This window comes from Quercus lobata, chromosome 4 (genome assembly GCF_001633185.2).
Source record: "Quercus lobata isolate SW786 chromosome 4, ValleyOak3.0 Primary Assembly, whole genome shotgun sequence".
Classification (NCBI taxonomy): domain Eukaryota; kingdom Viridiplantae; phylum Streptophyta; class Magnoliopsida; order Fagales; family Fagaceae; genus Quercus; species Quercus lobata.
Window position 1 is genome coordinate 22,186,176 of NC_044907.1, and position 26,728 is coordinate 22,212,903.

Consider the following 26,728-nt stretch of genomic DNA (forward strand, 5'->3'; position numbering starts at 1 on the left):
ATTTCAAAACCAATACCACAGCCCATTCAAAACTCCATGATAAAACCACCATTTAAACTTCACATCCGGTGACTACTTTTTTCATAAACTCCACATCAAGTAACAAATATTTAAGGGGCAAATGTTTCAAAACATGCCTTCTGGTAGTACATGTGGAGGTTTTTACACAAAATGGATGTTTTAAACATGCATGAAAGTCAACATTCAAAAGCATTTTTTCCTTTCCTAGCCAGGTGAAGTTTTTGACGGGATTCAACCTCTAAACATGTCCCACCACGGGGGGGGGTGATGTGCAAATTGGACCAAAGACCATTGGCAACTATCAGAAGAAATTTACTGTGACATTATATCATGTTCCAAAAAATACCTACTTCAAAGTCTTGTGTATCATCCTTGCATACCATCTTTTGATGTGGTAGATTCCTACATCAAATATAACAAAAGGTAAGGGGATGAAAAAACAGAAGAAGAAGCAAATGTTAAATTCATACATGTGTGCTCAAGCATAAAGTATTAGGTTGTAGAAATTACTGGACTCAAGTATGGCACAGAGGTACTCTCTTGGGGTGTTCTTGTGAGGTTAAAATTGTGATCATCAAAAGACAACTCAAGTGAAGAAGATGATGATTGACCATCTCCTGAAATTTCAGTTGGAATAACAAAAATGAAATTAAAAAAATACAGTTAAATTCAACAAGTCATACTAAGAAAAAAAAATTGAAAATAACAAAAATTTTAACTTACCATGCACTATGTGACTAGGTTGTGGAGTTTGTAATGTGATTGCATCTTTCACTGTTTTTCTCTTCTTTCTCACATGCGGTGTGTCAAAGACTTGTTTATCACCAACTACACAAGGTTCCATATCATCACTATTGTTGGGATCTTCTTGGAGACATTCTTGACCAACAATTTCCACCATACTCATGGATGCCACATCCTTTTCAACCAGGTGCAATGCCTCTCTTAACTTATCTTTGACAATTTTGGTCCTGCTATTTGTCAATGAAGCCTTTTCAAAAACAATATATCCCAAATGACATAACTCGCTCAAGCGTGATGCACGGGTAGATTTCTCATTTTCTTGACACGAATCATCAAAGCAATACAACCCTTTCTTTGCATCTTTTGTCCATTTATTTGATATATATTTATCGGGTATCACGTTCACATTATTCACAACAAACACCCTTAAAGCATGGCAACATAACAAACCTAATGTCTCAAACAACTTGCAACTACAACAAATAATCAGCTTGGATCGGTCAAACTCAACAATATGAACACTTCCATTTCCAAGTTCAGTTAGTGAATAGATAGAATTATTCCCATGATGATTAGTTTCAACACAACTCAATCCCAAACATGAATTCAACTCCTCTTCAAACACTCTAAATAAAGCATGAGTATAAACACTAGCAGCATGACTCAAAATACCTCCATAACGAGTAACTTTTGAGGGTGCACCATTTTTGCAACGAAAATCTTCATTTGATTCATCTTGACGCATTTGTGCTACTTTTTCCTCAAAAGACTGAATAGCTTGAATAAGCTGCATAGGCTTTCGCATTATTTGATGAAAAATACTAGTTGAGCTCTCCTTCCGTTGGGAAGATTTCAGCTTTGCTGAGAAAAAATCTACACTCAAAGCTGTGCACCACTTTTCTCGATCCTCGTATAAACTATTAAGCCATTCGTGACTCTGTAGATTATACTTCTCAATCATATCATTCCAAGTTGACTCAAATTCCATTTCGTTTATGCATCCATTTAAGCACTTATCAAATCTCGAGTTGAAATCAGCATTAATAGTATAAAGTCCACCAAGATGTTGTTTAGCATTTTTACTAATATGCCATGGGCAAAGTCGATGACGGGATTTGGGGAAAACCAAATTGATAGCATTTGCCATTGTTTGGTCTTGATCTGTAAAAATAGATTTTGGTTGTTGACCTCCCATGGCTGCCAAAAAAGTCTTAAACAACCAAATAAACGACTCAGTTGTCTCATCTATTAAAAAGGCACAACCAAATAAAACATTCTTCCAATGATGGTTAACCCCTACAAACAGTGCACAAATTAAGTTGTAACTATTGATTCGAAAGGTGTCAAAAATAACAACATCCCCAAAATAACCATAGTCTAATTTTGATCTACCATCTCTCCAAAAGAAATTTGCCATCCTATTGTCTTGGTCCACTTGCAATGAATAGAAAAACATAGGATCTTCACTTTGCTTATGTCTGAAATGATTAAAAACACTTTGCCCATCCCCAGCTTCAATCATTTCTTTTCTCACAGTAGGCAAGTAATTGTGACTATCTAGCTTGCTTAACCCAATTTTATTGGCACCATCAACTTCCTTTGACAAACGTGAGCATGAGCATGATCCCGTTGCTTTTGCATTTGTGATAGTTGTACTCCCATTTGCATTTAGTACCTTTCTTCCTGATCTCAAATTAAGCTTTTGTTCAGGACTTGCAAATTCATGATTGTGCGTGTCATTAAACAAAACAACAGTCCAAACATCATCTTTCACATCGAATCGAATCCTAGCACAACATCCTGTTCTAGTATCTAAATGATTGAACTTCTTCGCATTAACAGGGTCTTCGAACTCTTTAAACCCTTGTTTTGAACACACAAACTCTCGCTGCCTAATGACACCATTAACCACTCGCCTAGTCGCTTTTCGAATGCTAAACCCCTTCTTAAAAGCATGTGCATTGTAAAGGTCATAAGCTTCTTCTTCAGAACTCACTTGCATTCCAAGTTTGATTTCCCCATCAAATTCACGTGAATTTACAATCCGACAATCTTCTCCATTATCACCTTCCTCAATTACATCCGGCGCAGTTCTTGAAAGATCCATCACATTAGCCTAACCTAATCATTCAAAAAAAAAACACATTTTGCATAAACATTTAAGAATAAATTGCATTAACAACAAATAAAGAGCTAATATTTAATATTTTAGCTATACTTTACATCCCTTAAGAACCTATAACAACAGAAAATTACAATTACAGCCCCAAAAGTACATATTGCATAAACAACAAAAACATAGTTAATATTTAGGGTCTGTTTGTTTAGGCGTTTAGGTGTTTTGGGAGCTTTGGCCTGTTTGATACGTGTGTTTAAACAATAGTTTTCAGTTTTTTTGAAAATATATATGGGTGAAAAATTGTGTGAAAATACGTGTAATGTTGTTTAAAAACTGAAAACATATGTTTAAACTTGGGTACCAAACGGGACCTAAAAGAGTGTTTTTAAAATCCAAAACTCTGTTTTGCAATTACAACTCCTCATAACTTTTTTCCACTCATTTTAACTCAAAACACCGTTTTCCACAAGCTTATACAAACGCACCCTTAATACATTAGCTATGCTTGACATCCCTCAAGAAACTATAACAGAAAATTTACAATTACAGACCCAAAAATATATATGGAAACAATAAAATAAAAGAACCCCAGAAAAAAAATTAACATGATATATAAATAAAAGAAGATAGAAAGTCTAAACCCAGAAAATTTTGTTCCAAATGAAACCCAGAAATACTTCAAAAAGTGAAAAATACAAAGTTTACCCCTTTTTTTTCCTAGTTTCAGTTAAGCTTATGAATGAACAAATTCAAGCATAGTATTTCAGATTAAAGCAAAAAGAGGAGAGAAATTTTCATACCCAGTTGAGTTTTTGGCGTAGATCTGGGTTCGATCGCAGAGAGGAAAGCTGGGATTGTGGATTGGGAGAGCGAGAGAAACGTGAGAAGAGTGAAAAGGAGGAAGTGAGAGAGAGAGAGTGTGTGGAAATTGCAATTGAGCGGGATTGATAATTTTTTTTTGGACGGTTAATTGGTGGGCATTTATTTTGTGGAGACCCAGAAAACGGTGAAACTGAATGGAATTTGATATTTTGTCCTTTTGGCATTTTATCTTATATTTTCCCCCAAAAAAAAAAAGTAATAAAACTTTTTGTGTAGATACCATGACTTACCAAAGATAATAGTATTGATCTAGAAAGGAATTTCACACAAACAGCTGAGACAAGTCAGTTTGATAGCAATGTTTAAGTATTAGTGTTTAAAATAGTGTGAAAGTTATTATTTAAAAAATATTGTGTAAATATATATTTAAAATATTCATAATGCAAACAAAAATGTGATTTGTACCATATTTTAAATAACATTTTAAATAACATATTTTAAAATGTAAAAAAAAAAAAAGTGTTTGGTATATATATATATATATATTAAGTGATAAGTGTATAGTAAAAGAATAGTATTTTATTTAAGGAGAACAAAGAGGTGAGTCCGTGAGAAAAAAAGAAATTAAAAAAAAAAAAGTTTGGTCTTGTCAATGGGCGTACGATTTTCAACCTATTTACAAAAGACTATTTATCAAAGTTGTTATTAGACAACTAGAAACTTATATGGATGAGTTTTCAAAATACATACTTTACAAGCCATAATTTGATAATTATAACTCTAACACTTATAATAAAACATCGCTACCAAACACCTCTTTTTTCTTTTTTGGCCTATAGTTTTCAGTATCTAAATATTGAAAACTGTTGTTTAAACATCGCTACTAAACATGCTACTTAGATTAGAGTAGAGTAAAATTTCTATCTTATTAAAAAAAATAAACTACTTTTTTTTCCATTTAGACTAGTTTATCTAACTTTTTGTTGAAAACTTTTTGCTAAATGTATAGATAAAAAGTAAAAGTTAAATTAAATAAATAACTCACCTGAAACCTGCAAATAGTATGAAAAATATAAATAAAATTAAATAAAATAAGTAGTGATTCATAGGGGACCCATAAATAGTACGAACAATAAGCAAAAGTTAAATAAAATAAGTAGTGACTCAGGTGAGACTCACAAATAGTAGGAAATAGAAGTAATAAGCTGACTATGTGTGTTTGTTTGAAAGTGAAATAGGGTGAATAGAAAACTTTAAAGAAAAAATGGAAATGAAAACTTTTTTGAAGTGTGTTTGGTTGGATGGGGGAAAAAAATGAGGTTGCTTAATGGACGAAATTGCCCATTAGTAAATTTATACAAACTCACTTTTTAACAAGGGTATATACGTAAATTTATATGAACTCACTTTTTTTCATCCCTCTACTTTTCCACTCCTAACCAATTAAAAGGAATGGAAATTAAAATATTTTCTATCCTCCCACTTTTCCATCCTCCCACCAATTTCTATCTCTCCCACCAATTTCTATCCTTCTACTTCCCCCAACCAAACAGACCCTAAACAAGTATTTTGTGTACTACCTCCGCACTTATTAGTCCAAGTGGTATTGGAAATTTAGAGGATCTTGGGTTTGAGCACTATATATATATTCCCTTGGGTGATGCAAGCTCTTGAAAATGCAAAATGCATAACACTATTCACACAAATGCACACACAAAAAAAGAAAAAAAGAAAAAAGAAAAAAAAAGCTTCATGAGGCATTTTGCATTTGAATTTTACAACTTCCGACAGTGCAATGTATATTTACATGATACTGTAGCCATATTCATACAATTCTCTGGTTCGTTGTATTCTATGATTATAGTTTTTATTTTCTCCCACAATTATGCAAAAATATTTTATTTTCTTGACAACATGTGTCTTATGAGTCACATTGAAGATATTTCCAATGGAAAAACTTGGGTCAAATTGGTGAGGAGAAATTAAGCTTTTGAAGCCTACTCTTACCTAGTAATGGAATGAAGAAAATTGCCTAAAGAGTTACGATTTAAAATGATCTAAAAAGAAAACCTTTATAGAAAAATAATCATCTAGTTGATCCAAGCATAAAGTATTTCAATTTATATTTTGCTGCATAAACATGAACTTTTGGTTTCAGTCAAGGTCATGCATAAAATCACCGAAGGATGGGGTGGGGGTGTGTCGATGGGTCAATTGACATGATCAGGAGGATCATGGATTTGGGGAGGGGGGATTGGTCTATTGTCTAGGGCGTAAACTATTTTAAATCACCACAATAACTTCCTTCCAACATTTATTGTACTAATAGTGTTTCTCAATTCTCATAACCGCCACGATAAGTTGTTTTGATGGACTTGGAATGACAGCTTTTGTGACTTTATGGAAGTGATTTTTTTATTATTTTGTTGAGGTAACTTTAACCATCATAACTTTTTTTCTCAAAGCCTAAAAATGTGACATTCAAAGTCCGTTTGGATTGAACTTATTATTACTGAAACTGAAAACTGAAAACTAAAAACACTGTAGCAAAATAATTTTTAAATGTGTAAATAGTACCGTGGGACCCATTTTTAATATTTTTTTAATACATAAATAGTGCATGAACAGTACATATACGGTTCATAACAGTAAATTCTATCACTCAAAGTCAACAAATGCGAAAAAAAAAAAAAAAAGGAAAACGTAAAACTTGTAAAACGCAGACGCCGGATTAAGTGGAATCCATACGGCCTCCTAATATCTTATGTGGAAGGAAATTACTCAAGTAATTAAGTACTTCTAAATAGATATTTAAGAGAAGCACAAAATTTCTACATATAAATTGTATACCAACAATTTTTTGAAGCAATATATAATATAAATCTTGTGTCTGTTTTTGCTTCATGAAGCAAGCCTCCTAGAGGTTGTAGTGTAATTACACCTAACACCTATAGAACACACAGATTGTGAGAGGCCTACTGGCACAGGAACATTAGATAGTTTCTCCACCCAAAAAAAAGAAAGACAATATGTTATTATTGCTGCGTGAGATTGAGATACTTTCTCAATTAGCTAGATGAGTGCAATAATTTTATTTGTGGAATGACTGCTTTCTCATAGTATGTGGATCTCACATGTCATATGGACGTTTATATATAGTCACTCCACAAACTACCACACAGATTGAGTGGTGCCACACTCTACTATATTGCACCTTTTGTTTTACCAGCAATTATCTCTTGTATGATGCAAGAGATACTCCCACCTTGTTGTGCATGCAAACAAGACTAGAGATTTAACCGAAAAAAATCACAATTTCTTTTTCTCAATCTCTTGATGTCACAAATTGTGATTAAGGGAATATCATTTTTATATGGATCTAATACTAATGCTTGTCCAAAGCATATTGATTACATGCAGTAGTTGAAATCATTGTCCATTTTTAAGTCTAATTAAATTCATTTAACATTTTGTATGTTCTGATTGAAAAATAATGCAATTTTTTGGGAAATATTTTTTTAGAGAATTACCCATTGTCTTATGTTTGGCTGTAACATTGAAATGAACTAGACAACATTTGCGGTGTGAAGTTTATTTATGTTAGTAAGTTGGTTTGTTGAGTATACGATATCTGGAGAAATATCTTTCTCAAAAAAAAAAATATCTGGAGAAATATTTTATGCTAGCTTTGGATATAATGCTTGTCCAAAGCATATAAATTACATGCAATGGATGAACCAACAAACCATCTTCTTTCTTTATTTATTTATTTATTTGTCATAATAGCTCATTAAGTTTTGTCTACCATGAAATGAAAAAAACTTGATATAAATATCATAAGTTTTTCAATTTTTATTTTTTTAAAAATTATATATATATATATATATATATCTATTTCAAGTGATTAGATCTGAATTTATATTGTACACTTTATAACTATTGTCTCATTACTAAATCAAAATACATTTGTAAAATCCTGTTAGGCTATATTGGGTTGAGCTCCAGTCAACTCGTTAGCGTTAGACTACTTACCTTTAAGAGAATAAAGTTAAGCTTGTTTCTAACGAATCCTCTAAGTACAAATTAACAAGCTTTAATATAAGATTGAAAAAGACCTCTCTCTCTCTCTCATTAAAAAAAATAAAAAATAAAAAATTAAATGAGATTGGGCTTCCATGTTAGCTCGACCGATGAAATAGAGCCCATTTGGTCAACAATATGTCATTTTCGTAATTTCGCTTCACCGAGGCCTGTAATCGAAATCGACACGACTATAAAATCCCCCATTATCGATTGCCTCTTTCTTTGGACAACCAATTTTGGGGTTTTAGGGTTTTTGCGAACACTCTCTCTTCAAAATCACCAGCCATGACTGCCCAAACCCAGGAAGAGCTTCTCGCTGCCCATCTCGAACAGCAAGCCATCGATGTATACTCTCTCTCTCTCTCTCACACACGCACTATATATTGAATCCGTTTGCTATTTCTTTGAAGTGATTGATTTCTTTAATTATGATTAAGATCTTATATTTTGTTAGTCTCTATTAGTATTATGTTAGATCTCTTTAGATTTTATGATTTTGCTTCGTTTCTAATCATTGAAAATGACATTTCTTTATATTGGGTTTTATTTTTTAATATTTAAAAAAAAAAAAACCCAAATGTCGAAAAATGAGATCAATTTGTTATTGTAGGGTATTGAGCTAGAAACCATTTTTTTTTTTTTGGGGATAGAAAATATATATAGATTTGAATCAGCAAAAGTGTGGGGGAAGGTAGAGTACTTTGAATGTAAATGATTTCGGTGCTATATGAGATTGAAAGGATAACAAATTTGCGATGAATGCATTTTGCTTTATTTAATAGTGAGGTTTGGGAGTGTTAAGAGTGGGAGTCTTGTGGAAATTTTATGTAGAATGAATTTTGTGTTTGTATGTTTGTGTGTGGAAATTGCTGTTCTTAAATGGGTTATTATTTTTGAATGATAAATGATACGCCCAACCCAAGGGGAGTTGAACCCACGACATCATTTTCCGTCTAGAGTTTATAAGCAGAGGAGGGGCCAGTTGAGATTGAGCTCATTGGTGTATTATGTTTATGGCGACCTCTGATTTGAGGTTATATAGAGAATGGCAAGGATTTTCTGAACTTTGAAAAGTCAGTTCAACTGTAGTTGTTCTGATGATTCTCTTCTTTACCATCCCATCCCTGTTCTGTATGAGAGATATATGCCTTAATGAACTTAACAAAATAACAGACTAAATGGCATACATGGTGTCAGCCATATTATGGCTTCCTTGTATATGCGATTTTCAGTCTTTCTATTTATTTATGTCCTCTAATTCCATTAGATGAAATGGGCCCATATGTATCTTTTTACTCCAGATTCCCTAAATTTTTGCTTCGAAATGGCTATTACTTCCATGCTGATAAGCTTGTAAATTATTTGGAACTAATCTATGATTACACTGTATTTCTAATAAGTTTCTTTCTTTTAGAAGTCTGCTTAATTGGTTGTATTAATTCAATCTCTCTCTCTCTCTTTGTTTTGTGGGTAGCCTGATGAGCCTGTGCTTGAGGACGAAGATGATGATGATGAGGATGATGATGATGATGACAAGGATGATGATGAAGTTGAGGGTAAGTTTGCTGTGAATGTTGTTTGTTGTAGCATCCATGTTTCCCTTTTTTTTTTTTCCTTGTGTTTATGCATTCACATCTATTCCTGTTAAGTCAATGGGCATTTTTTCAAATTACACATCATCTTTCCACAAGAATGTGGTGAAGGGTGAGGTTAGGCTTCAAGAAGGCTCATTGGTTGGATATAATAGATAACCAATAAATTTTTTAAATACTTAAATAAAAAAGTTAGTGATTTAACAAGAAACTTTTTGTAGTTGTGCCTTTTTTTTTTCCAGTAAAAGATTATCTATCATAAAAATTACATTCTTATGTGTTCCATGTATTCCATATAAAAGGAAATGGGTTTTAAGGGGGTGTTTGATGCCACTTGTTAATCTCTCTCACATGGATACCACGATAATCTCTCTTGTGCAGATTGGGTAAAAAACAGTGCATTGCTATAGTTTGGAACTATAAGATTGTTATGATGCACAAAGGTGGTAGTCGCCACTAGATTGGCCAACATCCAAATAAATTGAAGATCAAGTCCTTGAATGTAAATATAGGGCTTTCTAATATTTTACCTATAGATTTAGGATGTTTATTTGTTATTTATTTTTAAATTTAAATCCTGGATTTTGTTATTCTCACTCTGTCTCTGTTTGACTGGTTCTTTTGGATCCTTTCATTTGCAAATTCCTCTTAATAAAATGTTCGTGTCAAGTTGGATTGCAGTTTTTTATATTCTAAATCTGTTTTATTTTCTACTGCTTGCTTATCACTAATGTGTCGCATTTCATATGAATTAGAACATTTTCCTGAAAAAAGAAGATAGTCTTGCTTGAAATTAGTGTGCATGAGTGATACTAATGGATCTGTGGATGATATCCACTGGTAGCAAAAACTGCACTGATGTACAACCATTGGGCTGATTGTTCAATGAAATGAAATAAAGTTCTTTTTAAATTTAAACTAAATGAATAAAGTTGTTCAATGTGATCCCTCCTAATTAAACCTTTTTGTGAAAATATCAATGGGTCCAATAAGGATGCAATTGCATCTAGTACTGACCTTGCTTATTTAATCATGTACATAATGGTTCTTTTTTTTTTTTTTTTCCTTTTTTGTTGCTTTCTGTATTATCAGGACAACATGATGGAGATGCAAGTGGTAGGTCGAAGCAAAGCAGAAGTGAAAAGAAAAGTCGCAAAGCAATGTTGAAGCTTGGCATGAAACCTATCCCGGGTGTTAGCCGAGTCACTGTCAAAAAGAGCAAGAATGTTGGTGCCTTTTGAACTGTGATTTTATTGATTGTGGTTTTAATTTATGTATCTATCTTAGTTTTCTTTTGGTCTAACATATATTGCCCTTAAAATCAGATATTGTTTGTCATCTCAAAACCCGATGTTTTCAAGAGTCCAACTTCAGACACGTATGTAATCTTTGGGGAGGCAAAGATCGAGGATTTGAGCTCTCAACTACAGACTCAGGCTGCAGAGCAGTTTAAGGCTCCTGATCTCAGCAATGTGATTTCCAAACCTGAGACTTCGGCTGTGGCTCAAGATGATGAAGAAGTAGATGAGACTGGAGTGGAACCCAAGGACATAGAGTTGGTGATGACACAGGCAGGAGTCACTAGGTCAAAGGCTGTGAAGGCATTGAAGGCTGCAGATGGAGACATAGTTACTGCCATCATGGATCTTACCAACTGAGAAGCTATTTACATGTTTTTTTTTTTAATGTGATGTTTTAGCAGTTATGTGGTTTCTAGAGCATGTGAGCTTTATGGTGGTGGATCTTTCATCAATTTTACTAAAATTTCTCTTTTTTCTTTATCCTTTTGTTGTACTAGTAACGAAACTGAGAAATGCATCCTTGAGTGATAAATTTGTGCTCTTTTACCCTATTTTTATCCATTTTCAAGTTCAGGGGATCTTTGTCTGGATGAATTCACCTGAAGTAGTTGCATGATTTTAGTACAGACAAATTGTATGTGAACCTACTGTTGAAATCAGGATGGTTCATCATAGATCAATTCCAATCATGGTTTACACGAGTGTTAAATTCCTGGAATTTTCGCTAGAAGTTAGAACTTTAGTACTGAATATGGTGTGTTCCCTTGCTACAATTCAAACTCCTTGGATGGGAATTCTTTCATTTTTTGGATGAATCGGATGTGATATGTGAATTTCTTAATGGAAAATGAGATGGCTGGTTCGATAAGTGCTCAATGATGCTCATTGATTTGTTGGGATTTAAGATATAATTATTCAAGTATGGCTTGTGTCTGGTTAGATGCGTTCCTGAAATGACTGTTATGTTCTTGTATTATGCGCAATGCACTAGAATATTGGACCGAAGTCTTGCCAGAATTCTTTTAAAAAGGACATGTTGAGTGTGATTGGAAGTTTTGGACGACTAATTTTTATGTATCTCCATAAATGGTTGCTTACAAGCCTCAAGAAAACTTCATGATTACTATACTATTTTTTTCACAACTTGTTGAGATGGCAAGTTAGATTATTGGACAAAGCACTTCAAAATTTTAAATATAAAATCCTCTATTCACTTTTATACTGATTTTTTTCTTTTTTCCAATTTTTATTTATTTTATAAGTAAAAAGTCATATATTAGAATGTATTTTTGCGTGTAATGATTTGTTAGTTACAACGAGATAAGAAAAATTTGAACCTTAGATATTTTCATTAAAAATGCTAGAAGGTGCCAACCACTTGAGCTACAAAACTCTTGACATATTAATATGTAATTGATAGAATATAAAGTGAAACGCTCAAAATGGGATATTATCTTTATTTTTCACTTTTGCATAATATAGACCTATCATTATTATTTTTTTTTTACCATTCAAAACTTGTAAAATTGGTAAATTATGAAAAAAGATGTGTTACTAGACCTTATTTTCTAAAACACAACAAGAATTCTCTCTCTCTCTCTCTCTCATATTATAATGAAAGGAGTAAATGTTATTTGATGTAGAACTCAATTGCTTATTTCTCTTTTTGAGTTTTAACTAAACAAATCAATAATTTTAGATCCATATCCAAGGTCAATTGTGCTAGTACAGCCGAACAAGGAAAATTGCAAGCTCCATATTGGTCAGCCTGTAGGTGCGGTAGTCTTCATGCAAAAATTAATTACTAACAAATTAAAAAAATACTAATAATACCATTATTTGGCCATATATCCCTATTAAAAAAAAGGGACATGTATCTACTTATCCAAAAAACAAAGGCCATATCTCTAAGAAATATTTCTAATGTGAAAAATGAGAAGGGCTAAAAATTCCTCCAAAGCTTTAAGGTTAGAAGCCTGAAGCATTAGCAGATATGCAAATCAAGTCATAAAAGCAAAAGGAAAAACGTAAAAACTATTCTCACAAATGCTCTCATTTTCCCTTACAACGAAAGTATCATGATACATCAACCACTAAAGTTGAAAGAGGAGTGTTTTGTGGGGAAGAGCATTTCAACCATTGCCTTTCTTCTTTTGCTCGTGTAACAAAACAAATCTCTAGATTTTTCCTTCTTGCCCAAAAGGAAAAAAAGTTTCCATACAATAACAAGAAAAGATTCAAAGTAGTTTTCCATGAAAATATTTTCACCATCATAAAATTGAAAAACAGCTCAATTTATGATCTCAAGCTTTTTTGAGAAAAAGATACTTTTAATTAAAATAATCTATAACCAAAATCGACTAAGAGAATAGAGTTGATGTGTGGAGGAACATCCTCCATCCACACAAGAAGACCGCTAACATGTCTAGCAAGGTTATGAGTAACACAATTACCTTGTTTACGAATATGAGAAAAGCGTCAGAAATTAAAAGAAGCCATACAAAGTTTAGCCTAAAAAATAAGGTGACCATAAGAGGAATAAGACTCATCTTCACTACAAAGTGCTCTGATGACTACCTAGGAAGCGCCTTCAAAAACAACCGAAGAGAAACAGAGTTGTTAAGCAAAGTTTACAGCTTTCACAGCAGCAATGATTTCCACCTCTGCCACAGAATTGGTAAGAGGAATCTGTTCGGACATTGAAGCTAAAACCATCCCATGTGAATCACGAACCACAACACCAACACCTGCTTTGCTGAGATCTTGGAACACAGCACCATCAAAATTGATCTTAACCAAGGGACGGATTGGTTTAGAAAATTGTACTTGGCTTCTCTGGACAGTAGGGGTCGAACCTGAATTGACTGGGTTGGCTCTCAAGAAGTCTGTAAGAATCTGATTTGCCATAGGTAGAACATCACCAATCGGAACAGGTTTACCTTCAGTTCGAAGTCTATTTCGGCGAAACCATAGTGCCCAAATGCATAGCAAAATCTTGTAAATTCTTATTTTCCTCTATGATTAATTGGACCAGGTCAGTGAAGCTGGAGAAATCTGTTCAGTGGCAAAAATTCCAGGTTGAGGCTGAATCCCATACTGCAGCTATTTCTGGGCAGTACCAAACGGCAAGAAGTGTGTCTTCAGGAAGTTGCTTACAGTGATCACAAACATCCTCGGCTAAAACATTACGCCTTACTAAGTTTGTTTTGACAGGCAAAGCGTTTTTACATCCTCTATGATGCCCCAATTTGATTGATTGTGTGATGTGTGTGGGTGTGTGATGAGTCCCACATCGGGTATTTACTGGGTTGAACTGGGCTTTATTAACAACTACAAGGAGCTTCAATAGCGACTAGTCCTTTTGAGGTATAGCGCAGATGTGGCTAGCGCTTTTCCTTGGGTCGTTACATCCTCTTCAAAGAAAATTCCTAACCTTGTTTGGAACTTTACTAGTCCAAATTTGTTTCCAAAGCCCTTGAAGTTGGGGTGGCCGAAAGTTGTCTAGGGAAGCAGAAACTTTTTCCTTCAAGAGAAAGTTGTATCCTGATTTGACAGAATAAATACCCAAGGATACATGGGGCCAAATGAGCTTATCATCAGAGGAACCTCTACCAAGTGGCAAGCTTGTGATCAACTCTATTTCCTGGTCAGAAAACAGAAGGTGCAAGAGTTTTAAATTCCAGGTGGTAGAATAAGGTAGGAAAAGAGCACTTACAGGGAAAAATGTGACTGTTGGAAACAAGTTTGATTTAATTTCTTGGGGGAAAAAAAAGAGTCTACAGAAAATATTTAAAAAGATAATCAAAACCCAAAACATTGTTGAAAGGTCCTTTTTGTGTATCAAAGGTTCCAAGGTAAGTCTTAAATTTTAATAACCCCCCTTCCGAAAAGAGGGAGGGGGGGGGGGGGGGGAAGAAAGAAATAAAGATGATATGATAGGATATACAAGAAACATACAAATTAATTCTCCATACTATGAAATTGAGAGATAAGCTTAAACATCCAAATACTCAGCTATTGCAGGTCAGTTGGGTTAAAGATGGGGTAATTTCCCTGGTTTTTGAAATAGCAACATACAAATATGCTTACCATGTGTTTTTCATCTGGTTGCACTATTCGAACTTCACAATTCTAGAATGCATCATGAAGTCTGACACCAAAGCTCTTGATCTACATCAATCCATTCTATCTTCCTATCAATGCCATCAATAGTTTCAATAGTTATTTTGCAGCCAGTGATTCAGGTTAATCATAACTGCAAGCAATGTAAAAGCATCAGTGATGACAGATCATTAGAAGTCCCAAGCATGAACTTCTAAGAAAGGTTCCCTCACATCCTAACTAAGATCCAACGAACCTCAGAACTGAAAATAGTGTCCATATTGATAACAATCGCAAACTTTTCAATGTCCAAAGTAAGGGGCAAAATCACATCCACAAATATAGTTGAAACCATTAATATTTTAAAAAGAATCAAAATCTAGGAAACTCAGATTAATGAAACATTTGACAGCCATAAGAAATGTAAGAAGTACAATTTCAATGCATCCAAGCATATGAGCTTTGCTAACAGTGGAAAATTGAGTACACAAATTACACTGATTGCCAACATCAGGAGGTTATGGAAGTCATGTTAATCAGTGGCAAATAATCAAGAAAAATGCTGATGCTCTAAAACAGAAACCATCTCCTGAGAGGAAACAGTGATAAGGGCAATACGAAGATCAGTACATTACATATGTCAAGGCATCAAAGGATATCATAGAACGATATCTACCATTCCTCACATTTATGTTTGTTTTTATCATATTCCTGAAATTTACTACTTCTGTATGTTGAAATGGTCGGCCATGACATAAAAGTTTCACCTTCCAACTGTTGCACTCAAATGTGATAATCAACACATGAAGCATAGATGGCTCTCTGGGACAGTAATCTTTATCTCATAAAATACCAGTGGTATTAGCAACAACAGAAGCCCATAAAGGAGGATCAGTCCTGACATTGAGGGTGCATCTTCTTCAATCCTCCAGACTGTTGGAAAAATGACTTTCATTTCATGCTAAATTCAAAGGTGTGGGTCCTTATTGCAATGCCTACAATGCAAAACAGAGTTTCTAAAAATATGCTTTAAAACGTAGTGTTTCACACCAAAAAAACCTTTTTTTTTTTTTTTTGATAAGTCACACCAAGAAGACTATTTAAGCACTACAATGAAAAAAATTGCTGATTCCTTGTTTGTTTCTAATGACATTCCATTTGAAATAAATGACATCAAATTCCATGTTTGCATACTCCTTTAACAGATATCCACTTGCAAATATTGACGTCTAATTCCCCTCACCTTCTCAATAATACTTAAAAAACTAATACTGACATGTCAATAGCTTAATTTTTTTTTTTTTTTTGATAAGTATCAATAGCTTATAAAACAATGACAGTGCAAAGATCTTAAACTTATATAGCTTGTAAGCAAATAAAAGGGTTGTTCTGTGGAGCTGTAGCTTATCTTCTTCTTGTCTGCTACTCACCTCTTTCTCAATAATACTTAAAATCCTATTACTGAAAGGTCAACAGCTTATAAGACAATGACAGTACAAAGAAGATCTTTAACTTATTTAGCTTGTAAGCAAGTAAAAGGGTTGTTTTGTGGAGCTGTGACTTATCTTCTTCTTGTCTGCTACTCCCCATCAAAATATCTGTCAGAACCCATTTATGAATTGGTAAATCTATTTGATATGGTCTTATCATCTTTTAATCTTAGCGAAATTAATAATTAAAAAAAAAAAAAAAATTAATCCACGTTATATCAGGAAATACTTACATCAACTGAAGAGTTCATCAATAGGTTTTCAAATGCAACTAATCTAGGACCTAGAAAGACCTCACTGTTCAGCTATTGTTCTCCTGATTTATACTAGCATGGGAACTAATGCTTCAAAAGTTGACACTGGAATATAGTAGGTTGACACATCAAGTAAAGGAAACCAAATAAATAGTTGATGCAGTAAATTGGTTATGGAAATGATCACCATTGAAAATAGCAGGCAATATGAAAAAGGTGATACAATTCAAGATAATATCAGGCAATCACATTGAAGAAAGAAGAATGGGAATGGGAATGAGAAAATAGTAAGTATGATGCAAAACAAAATATAGACATCCCATTTGTATTAACCTATATATTTGGTGCAACCGAGAATTGTGGTCTAATGGGATATGTTCTCATGGTCAACCAAAGATTATACCAAAATGGTGAAAACTGGTTTACACTTACAGATCAAATCTATACCCCTGCTCCCCGCTCCTCTGTGCCACCCCACCACCACCCTCCCTGACCCCCCACCTCCCCCATGCTACCACCACCTCTATCTCCCTCCTTCACACTGCCACCACCACCTCCGTCCCCATATTCTGCATTGCCCCACCACCCCTCCTCCACCAGCTACTCCTCTGTATTGCTGCAACCACCAACTCCCTCCTCCCTCCAACTTTGCGCCACCACCAACGCCTCCCCCCCTAAAACTATTCCCACCACAACAACAAACATCACTAACTTCCAACCTTTTGCGGTTTTTATTGGTTTTAACATTTTTTTTTTTTTTAAAATCTGGTAAGTAACGAAAATTTTATTAAAAAAAAATACAAAACTAGGTTCGCTGGGAGTCTACTTAAGGAGAATTGCAAACAGCTCTCAAACTACAATGCTCAACCAAATCTAAAAGAGTAAAACAAGGAGAAGGGTAAAAAGCAACATTCCAACCTAACAAGGTATGAAAGACTAGAAATTTACTTTTAGGATGTCAAGCAACAGAAAATAAATAAATTTCTCTAAAAATATTATCTATTGAAAATATTTTCCTTTCCAAAATAAACAGAACCTCAATAGTAATAAATTTCCCATTATTGAGCTCAACTTACACATTGCCATCAACTGTCTTTATTCTCTGCCATAGTGATACCACGGTATAACTCCATTAAACCTGGTATGCTATCTGAATGCTTAACAACAAAATTCTTGTAGAAAGTGTTTTCAGCTTGATTAAAAAGCGAAGCATAATTCTTGCCCTCTTTAATCAGATTCTTTGACTTCAAAACCTTCAAGACATTATACCTTGGACGAAGCCTTTTATCAACAGCATACGTAAGAAATCTGAGGTAACGAATTATAGTCTCTACATCCATCTCCATGGTATTCACATAGAAATCCATTGCACTCTTCATTTTCTCCTCCGAGCAACCCAAACAAAGCGGGTTGCTCTTAAAAACCAACCAAATATCCTCTTCCGACCACCCAAAACTCTTCAACACTTCCATTTTTCTGTCCCAATTTGACTCCTTCATGGAAACCAATACACTAAGAGCAAGCATAAACAACTCAGAAGTCGGTTCTAGACCCAATTTTTTGAGAGTTTGTACTGCATCTTCCAACCTATTGACTTTCCGCATTATTGTTCTAGGCTGCGTTAGAATCAATTTCGATATGCTATGTAAAGGTACTCCTTCCCAGTTAAAAGCCACGAAGACCGCTTAACAGCCGCCACAACATTCTCATTGTTTTCAAGGTATGTATTCAGAAATTGAAACGTTGGTTTTATATGGGAACTCAAGCCTCGCCTGAAAATGACAGGACTCAATACAATGAGGTCAGCAAGAAGCTTACCCACAAAGCCATTCTGGGTGAGAAACTCTATCTTGGGCTTGAGATTGTCTTCCACTTTGTATAGGAGTATCCTTGGGCGCTTTTTGATCAATTCCGCGATGTGGGTATTGTCGAAACCGTGAGATTTCAAGAAAGCGAGCACAGCTTGAGGCCTTTGGAGGTTGTTTTCTTCGAGTTTGAGCTTCTGTGAGGTTGAGAGAGCAGATTCTAAGGGGAGCCCACATGAGTTCATGAGGTAGTTAACAGTGAATGAGGATGAAAGTAGTTGAGAAGTTGATGAATTTTTTGCTGCCGATGTTGTCAAAAAACGATTTTGCATAAGAGAAAGCAGGTTTCTGAAGGGAAGATTAGCAGCCATTGTTGTGCAAGCAAAGAAAAGATACACAGGCAATGTTTCTGGAGAAGGGTTTTTGCTAGGGTTTAAGGGGAAAAGGAGTAAAGGTGTCGATTTGGGTCCGTTTGGATCGGTTATTTGGTTGAAATTGAAATTTTTTGCCTGAGATGCTGTAAATAAATTTAAAAGTATTTAAAAGTTATTTGAAATTCTGCTTCATGAATAGAATCAAAAAATATAATGAGACATATAAATAATACCAAAAATAAATTAAATAGTAAAATAAGTTGATAAAAATAATTTTTGTCAAACAAACACTTACTAGTTGGAAAAATGTGGGATTTTGTAATATATTTCATATAATTTCGTTAACTTAAAGTGTTGGTATATTTGCTAATTAAAATTATTTTATTTTATTTAAGAATGTGCTAATTAATTAATTGAAAAGGATAAATGAGTGTTCAATCTATTATTATTTTCCTTCAAACAAAATGGGTAAATTTCACAAATATACCTAAAGTTTGGACTAATAATCTCAGTTCATAGTAGCATAAATCCAAATGGGCTTTTAACTGGTTAGAATGGAAAATTAACCCTGTTTGCCAAATAATATAATTAGTAGGCATTGTTTTCAAACTATATTTTTTTACTAGCATCTCAAGTCTAAGAGACTCGATTTAGGGCCTATAAATTGAGTTTCAAAGACTCAATTTTCATGGGTTGATCAAGTATGATCTGGCATTTTTTCCACATGGCAACCATTTGAAAATCGAGTTTCTAAGGCTCCATTTGGGAGGAGGGAATAGAATGGAATAAAAAGAATATTTTTAGAATATTCTTCCCTCCTCTTGTTTGGGAGTTTTAACGGAGGGAATGGAATGTCCATTTCCTTGTTTGGGAGTTTAAGTGGGAGGGAATGGAATCGTTAGGAGGGAATGCTCATTCCTCCCTTTTCCCTCAAAACCTCAAATTTTTGTACCCCTCAAAATTGGGAGGAATGAGAGGGAATGAATTTAGGTTTAATGAAATTTTTGTTAAAATCCCTAAAATACCCCTTTAATATCAGCCTTTTTCTTCTCATTCAGCTGTAAGAAAAATAAAGCTATAATTCTTGCACAATATTTTTCGTCCTCTACAAAGTGAAGCTGCTACCGCTGGCCTTTTTTTTTTTTTTGCTGCAATTTTTAGATATTGCTCAAACCAAGTATGTCTATCTTTTTCTTTTTCTTTTCGGTTGTTTGCTAGTCTTTTCTTTTTTCTTTTTTTTTTTTTAAATTTTTATGAATTGTTTGCTAGTGATTCATGAGAGTGATATATAGTGTTTTTGTACACCTAAAAACCAAAACAAATTACATTATGTACAACTAACAACCTTGAAAGTGAAAAGAAACGAAAAAACCTTGAAAGTGAAAAGAAACGAAAACTCCTATTACCTGTACAGCTAAAAAAAAAATTGTATTTAGAAATTTGAAAGTGAGAATTGCTGGAAAACTGTTGTAGAACTGCTGTGAATTTGAAACTGAGAATCGTTGGAGAACTCAAATTTGCTTTTTACTCTGTTTCCTCTTTGATTCTTCTGTTATTTACGAAGCAAGTGGTGTGTTACACTTGCAGTTTTAAGTCAACCATCCAATTAGTTAATAGCTCCAAGGCTTCACCATGTGTATGGTTAAGAGGAAATGTCTACAAAAGCTAGTGTACAAGTTTAGACAAAAGACAGGTGTGTGGTTAAGAAAAAAACAAGAGTAAAAAAAAATTTAAATGAGAAGAAACTAGAAAGTAATGCACTGTTGCAGAAAATCATACACTAAGTTAGCATAGAAATTTATTTTTTTACTATTAATGTTGAACATGAAAATGATTCAGCTTAGGACCGAGTAACATGACTCTGCCCAAATTCAAATCAAGGCATTTCATTGAATATATTCTTAGCCAAAAATAATTCAAACAAATTTATTGCCCACTACTTATTCATGAAATCACAACAGAATTCTTGCAATGCAAATAACAAAACCAATATCAAACCAAGATAGTTCCCTTTTCTATCCATCAATCTATGTTATAATTTATCAACGTCAATTCCCTTTCTGTCTAAACAAAATATATACATAATATATTTTATGCATTTGTTTACAACTTATTAAGATGTTAAAGCTAGTGTACAAGGACAGGTGTGTGGTTAAGAAAAAAACAAGAGTAAAAAAAATTTAAAATGAAAAGAAAGTAAAATGAAAAGTATTTTAATTAAAATAATAGTGGTTTAGAACTTTAATAAGTTGGAGTAGATTATTTTTAATATAAATTTTTTTATGCCACTTTGTGATATATACTTTATACCACTTTGTCTGCTACTATTAAAGTATTTGACATATTACTCCTCAAAAAAAGTATGAAACCCCTCTCTCTCTTTGCTGCCATGGCTGTGAATCTAGTGTTATTGTGGGATGTCTGCAAGACAATAGTGGTGAAAGAATCATTATTAGTTGCATTGGGAACTTCGAAATAAAGAAATTGTACTATTGTCAATTTTTCATGCCATTATCTTCATCTGTTAAATTATTGATTAGCATGATACAATCTATTCACCTTGACAAAACAATATTGTAATTCAATAATCTAACACAGACCCAATTGTGGCTAACTAGTTTCACATCATCCACAAAATATTAAGCATTTCAAAGCAATTATAAGTTCTCATTGATTATTTTTTATGTTCTTTAAAATGAGGAGTATAATAGTAATGTGATTATAAAATGATTCCATTCCATTCCTTCCAATGTCACTCCCAAACGGTGTTACTTACTTTCCATTCCATTCCATTCTTTTATTTTATAACATCCAAACAAGATTTTTAAATCACATTCCATTCCATTCCTTTCCCTACTAAATCCATTCCATTCCATTCCATTCCTTTAATGACCATTCTATTCCATTCCTTTATAAACTCCCAAACAGACCCTAAGACACGATTTTATACGCACCCTTTAAAAAACAAGTTTTATAAGCACACCCACCTTCTCTTCCTCTTTTTTTCTCTATTTTCCAATTCCCAAATTCTCAAATCCAACAAACAAACACAAAGTCAACAACCATGTCCTCCACCACATCTCCCCCAATTCTCCCAATCTCAAACACCACCGCCACCACCACCACTAACACGAAGAAAAATCTTCAAACAATTCAAAAATATCCATAGAAGAGAGTGAAAGCAAAATTGCTTTCACCTGCAAAAGTCGAGTCTCACCGAAGTGAGGTGTTGGAGCAGCGGCATCGGAGACTTCGATGTTGGCATGGTCAATGCAGTGAGGGAGAATGGTGGAGAGGAAATCGAAGATCGGAGTGGGTGGCTTTAGATCGGCATAGGACCATGGGTGGGTGGGTTTCAAGTCAGCGTGGGTCACTTCAGCTCGGGTGGATGGCTTTAGATCTTGAGCTTGCATCTCCATTTCTTCTTCTTTTTCTTCTTCTTCTTCTTCTTCTTCTCTCTCTCTCTCTCTTTCTTTCTTTTTTTCTTTCTTTCTGCATTTTTGCTGTTTTTGCATTTTGGGTGTTTTGAGTATGAATGATTGTAATTATTTTTGGGTTATAAATCGAGTCTTAAAGATTTGATTTCTAGGTAGACGCTACGTGGAAAAAAATACCACATCAGACATGATCAACTCATGAAAATCGAGTCTTTGGGACTCAATTTATAAGCCTTAAATCGAGTCTCTTAGACTCAAGATGCTAGTAAAAAATATAGTTTGAAAATGTGGCTTATTAATTATAATATTTGAAAATTAGGGTTAATTTCCCATTTTGGCCCTTTTAACTTCCTCACTTACTTTTTTAGTTTCTCTCTGAACTCCCTTCTCTTTCTAATTTCTCTTCTCCTTTTCCTTTCTCTTATCTTCCTCCGGCTCTCTCGTTTCTTGTCTCTCATCTTTGATCTCTATTTTCACTCACTTCTCCTCTCTATCTTCATCTTTGTGGTGGAGACGTGGTGGTGGGTTCGTTGATCTCTTCTCTCCCTTTGTCTTTGCTATGGCGTCGTGGTGGTTGGTTTGTTGATTTCTCTGCTCTCTTTGTCTTTGTTGTGGCTTGTGGTGATTTATGGGTTTTTGTTAGGTCGGTGTTAGAGGATTTGGGTTTTTTATGGGTCTATTTTGGTTTGGATTGGCGTTAGAGATCTAGGTTTTTTGTGAGTGTGGAGGAGTTTTGTGAGTTTTAGTTTGACATGTTTGTTTGTGAATTTGCTGATGCCAGTGGTTTGTGGTTACTGGTTATGGATTTGTGGGTGGGTTTTGTTGATGCCGATGCTGATGCCAATGTTGATGTTGATGGTTAGTGGTCAGTAGTTCTGGGTTTGTGCCTTGTAGGTTTAGCTTGCAAATGTGTGAGTGGTTGGTGGTCACTAGGTTCATTAAAGTTTTTTTCTTTTTTTCACTAAGAAAGAGGTTCTTTCAATTTTTTTCCTCTTCTTATCCATTCAAATAGAGAAAGGGAAGAGAAAGTGAGACACATGGAGAGGGGTGAAAGAGGACAATGTGCGAAACTAAGATATGTAACAACGATATAGGCTGTTTGGGGGTATGGACTACGATGGTCAATTTTTAAATGTTCTGGACTTGATTGGCCAAACTTCAGGTCATGCTTATGAAATTTATCCAAAAAAAAAGTTTATTACTATTATTTTAAATGGAGCAAGACTTAAAATGTCATTGTCACTAAGATATCACTTGATTTCTTAAATCCCTTGTTGAAACATTGAATTTTGATATCTTATTGTCGAACAAAAGATGTGAGTTTTAATCTCCACCTATAACAGGTCAAACCTCATATCTTTTATTCTCGAATAAGAGATATGTGTTTCGATTTTCGCTAGCATGTTTATTTTGAAATTATCTATACTAGTAATAACATGATTCTTTGCATGGATTTTAACATTTTGCATGCTAAAGTACCCTCACACAAATTCTTAAACTCTCTAAAATATCCCTATCTTTTAGTTAAATGATTTTAAATTGAAAAATAGAAATTGGTTAAAAGAGTAATTTACTATTTTTAAATTTTAGATTTTTTTTCTTTATCTTGTCCATTCAGTCTAAAATTTAGGACACTATCTCTATCTCATTTTTAAACACTATTCCACGTTACCTTACCTTTTTCTTTAAAAAACAAAATACACACGGTTATCTCATAAAAAAAAAAAAAATACACAGTTATTATTATTATTGTTATTTTTGATAATATACACATGATTATTTATATATCACTTTTAAACATTATAGCAATAACCAATATATAAATAAAAAATAGTATTATTGTACGCTTAAAACACGTGTGATGAGTATAATATATATTCAAAATAAAACTTTTTAAAACTTACTATTTTATTTTTTTGAGAAACCATTGTTTTTTTTTTTTTTTTTTTTTTTTTTCTAGCTACACCTTTTTCAAACAATAGATTTTCAAAAATTTGAAAAAAAAGCATATACCAAATGGACTCTTAACAAGCATTGATTATCTCACACTAACACACTACTTGAGCCTTGCCACAAGTCCAAAAAAAACTATTAAATTTTATCCAATCAGCTATCCCAACTTGACCCAACTCTTTTTCCTTTTAACCATGAATGTGCTAATCATGTAACCAAACACACAGTGATTTCAGCTTCCTATTTTCCACTTCCTTCTCCCTTTTCCCCAGGGCTCGGGAAGAAAGGCTTCCATTGCAGTTAAAGAGATGGGGTTTTATGGAAGTATATTTGATATTGAAGACAGCATCAAGACCAAGCATGTCATTTGGGTTCTCTTTTTTTCCTAGGGGTGATTATCAATTTGTCTTTGTTAATAGAGTTGTTGCTTTTGTATTTGATATATGATAGCATGCGTTTTCATTAGATTAATGATGTGGATTTTTTTTTTTTTTTGGAAAGAACATTTGGGTTCGTGTTGATTTGGTTTATGATGTGATTTTATTAGTGAATATGGTTCTTCGATTTTCTAAGCGATTTTGAATGCTAGAAAATCTGGACATTCTTTAGAAGGTTTAGATGTCAAATTACGTATAACTTATGAAAATCGTGGATGTGATATTCAAAAATGTGGATATTTATTGGAAGGTCTAAATGTCATATGTCCAAACCTCTTTAGGATTGTGTATCACCTAACAAAATTGTGAAGGTTAATGTACCCAACTCTGAATATTCTCTAGAAGTTCTAGATGTTAGATGTCCAAACCACGTTATGATACTCAAATTGCGCATAAGAAACGTGGATGATAAGCCTAATGTCCACAAATATGGATATTCGCTGGAAGGTTTGGAAATTAAACGACCTCCACCCTTCATCTCTCCCTTGCGCACATATCTAACCCAATATTTGATTCAATTCATATTAGCCCATTAATCGTCACAATTAAAAAGAATAAAATAGTCTCTCTCCTTTTCAATATGGGATTAAATATTTTCACTAACTCCTCATCTTCCATATTCACTTCCACATCTTTACATTTAAGTTGTAATATTTATTTATTTTAATTAATTAATATTAAAATGCTCCAACAATCCCCCACTCATTTCAATATTAAAATTTTTAGTTAAAGAGAGATTACTAGGAAAAAACGGGTCACTATGCATCATGAAGTTGTGCTCTACATTGAACCTTCACTTAGTAAAATAGAGATCTCAACTCCAGAGTCGTAGTGGTCTCTAACTTGAACTATAACTGCTTTAGGGAAATTAAGCGTCACTGCTTACACATAATAACCTAGGTGTTGACATGAGCTTTTGTAGCTAGCACTTTATGGCTGTGTGCTGATCCCAGTTTCATGAGTGTATTTGAGATTAAGTCCAAATCTCATAGGGAGCGGCCCCACCCCCACACTCATATTTGTGAAATTTTGTCAAGGGTGTTCCTGTAATTCTAACACTTTACTCATACGAGCTACAAATTTCATTAAGAGTTTTTACTCAACCTCTCCAGATTACAGGACAAATGCACTTACATCATAGGGATGAACTATTTATAAAATTATTTACAAAATAAATAATTAAAAAAAATAAATAGTGCATTTCTTATGACCATCCTATGATTCGTTTTTCCCATTGAACCCAATTCTCAAGATCTCTGGTCCTTGGGTTGGATATCCTTATACATGACTCATGATTCTATGGACTTTAGTCTCACCCCCCTTGATGTATTCTAGACCCTATCTTTTGCCAAGGCCTTGGTAAATGAATCTGCAAGATTATCATTAGATTTAGTGTGTGTTTGGTTCCGCGTTGCGTTGCGTTTTCCACGTTTTCACACTTTTTTTTTTTTTTTTTTTTACATTTCACGCGTTTTGCAGAAAAGGGAGACAAACTGTACTGTAGCGGTATTGTAGCAGTACTGTTTATGGGACCCACAGTCACTTTATTCATTAAAAAATATTAAAAATGGGTCCCACGGTACTATTTACACATTTAAAAATTATTTTGCTACAGTGTTTTCAGTTTCAGCAACAATAAGTTCAATCCAAACACACCCTTAATATAATCCACAATTATGATGCTAGTACTCAAATAAGATCGCACGGTATTGTACTTTCTTCTTATAGGTCTGGATTTATTATTGTAGTAACAGCTTTTAACTCTACCAATTGTGGCAGTGCTATCACAATGAATTAATATAGGTTGAATTAGCTTTTCCCAAAGTGAAATTTCATATAACAAATCTCTAAGCCAATTTGCCTCTTCATTAGCTAAAGCTAATGCTATTAATTCAGCTTCCATGGTTGAATTAGCAATTATTGTTTGCTTTTTAGATTTCCAACAAATAGCACCACTACCTAAGGTAAAAATATAACTAGTGGTAGAGAGAGAATCACTTGACAAAGTATTCCAATCGGCATCACTAAAAGCTTCAATCATAGCAGGGTACTTTTTATAAAATAAGCTATAACTTTTGGTACCAATTAAATATCACATGACTCGCTCAATAGCTAGCCAATGATCTTTACTAGGGTTGCTAGTAAATTTGCTAAGCAGTCCTACTGCATATGCAATGTCAGATCTAGTACAATCA

At 33.8% G+C, this 26,728-nt stretch overlaps 4 protein-coding genes across 5 annotated transcripts; 1 reads left to right on the forward strand and 3 right to left on the reverse strand.

Annotated features, from left to right (window-relative positions):
• Positions 1 to 51: 51 nt before the first annotated feature.
• On the reverse strand, positions 52 to 4,036 carry LOC115986980 (protein FAR1-RELATED SEQUENCE 5-like). Of its 2 annotated transcripts, none has more exons than XM_031110414.1 (4): positions 3,685 to 4,036; positions 745 to 2,881; positions 532 to 638; positions 52 to 423 (listed from the first exon to the last, which is right to left on the reverse strand). In XM_031110414.1, exons 1-4 carry the CDS (start codon positions 3,928 to 3,930, stop codon positions 388 to 390), a joined length of 2,526 nt encoding a protein of 841 aa, XP_030966274.1. In that variant the 5' UTR covers positions 3,931 to 4,036; the 3' UTR covers positions 52 to 387. The 2 variants fall into 2 exon arrangements, with proteins under 2 accessions (XP_030966274.1, XP_030966275.1); XM_031110415.1 differs by having other exon boundaries at positions 745 to 2,886; positions 3,685 to 3,831.
• A 3,921-nt stretch (positions 4,037 to 7,957) lies between these two features.
• On the forward strand, positions 7,958 to 11,260 carry LOC115987094 (nascent polypeptide-associated complex subunit alpha-like protein 1). Its single transcript, XM_031110550.1, has 4 exons — positions 7,958 to 8,134; positions 9,264 to 9,345; positions 10,474 to 10,607; positions 10,707 to 11,260. The coding sequence occupies exons 1-4, from the start codon at positions 8,075 to 8,077 to the stop codon at positions 11,037 to 11,039; spliced, it is 609 nt and encodes a 202-aa protein (XP_030966410.1). The 5' UTR covers positions 7,958 to 8,074; the 3' UTR covers positions 11,040 to 11,260.
• Positions 11,261 to 17,612: 6,352 nt separating this feature from the next.
• Positions 17,613 to 18,131, reverse strand: LOC115984841. Its single transcript, XM_031107838.1, has one exon. It carries the CDS (start codon positions 18,129 to 18,131, stop codon positions 17,613 to 17,615), a length of 519 nt encoding a protein of 172 aa, XP_030963698.1.
• A 6-nt stretch (positions 18,132 to 18,137) lies between these two features.
• Positions 18,138 to 18,718, reverse strand: LOC115983417 (transcription termination factor MTERF9, chloroplastic-like). The gene has a single exon (XM_031106088.1). It carries the CDS (start codon positions 18,701 to 18,703, stop codon positions 18,155 to 18,157), a length of 549 nt encoding a protein of 182 aa, XP_030961948.1. The 5' UTR covers positions 18,704 to 18,718; the 3' UTR covers positions 18,138 to 18,154.
• Between the last annotated feature and the right edge of the window lie 8,010 nt (positions 18,719 to 26,728).

Coding starts and splice junctions, on each gene's coding strand:
- LOC115984841 (XM_031107838.1), bottom strand. CDS start 18,131: ATGCGGAAAGTCAATAGGTTGGAAGATGCAGTACAAACTCTCAAAAAA.
- LOC115987094 (XM_031110550.1), top strand. CDS start 8,075: ATGACTGCCCAAACCCAGGAAGAGCTTCTCGCTGCCCATCTCGAACAG. Junction 8,135..9,263: donor TCGAACAGCAAGCCATCGAT/GTATACTCTCTC, acceptor TTTTGTGGGTAG/CCTGATGAGCCTGTGCTTGA. Junction 9,346..10,473: donor GGATGATGATGAAGTTGAGG/GTAAGTTTGCTG, acceptor CTGTATTATCAG/GACAACATGATGGAGATGCA.
- LOC115986980 (XM_031110414.1), bottom strand. CDS start 3,930: ATGCCAAAAGGACAAAATATCAAATTCCATTCAGTTTCACCGTTTTCT. Junction 639..744: donor ACCTAGTCACATAGTGCATG/GTAAGTTAAAAT, acceptor CTGAAATTTCAG/GAGATGGTCAATCATCATCT. Junction 424..531: donor CTGTGCCATACTTGAGTCCA/GTAATTTCTACA, acceptor TATTTGATGTAG/GAATCTACCACATCAAAAGA.
- LOC115983417 (XM_031106088.1), bottom strand. CDS start 18,703: ATGGCTGCTAATCTTCCCTTCAGAAACCTGCTTTCTCTTATGCAAAAT.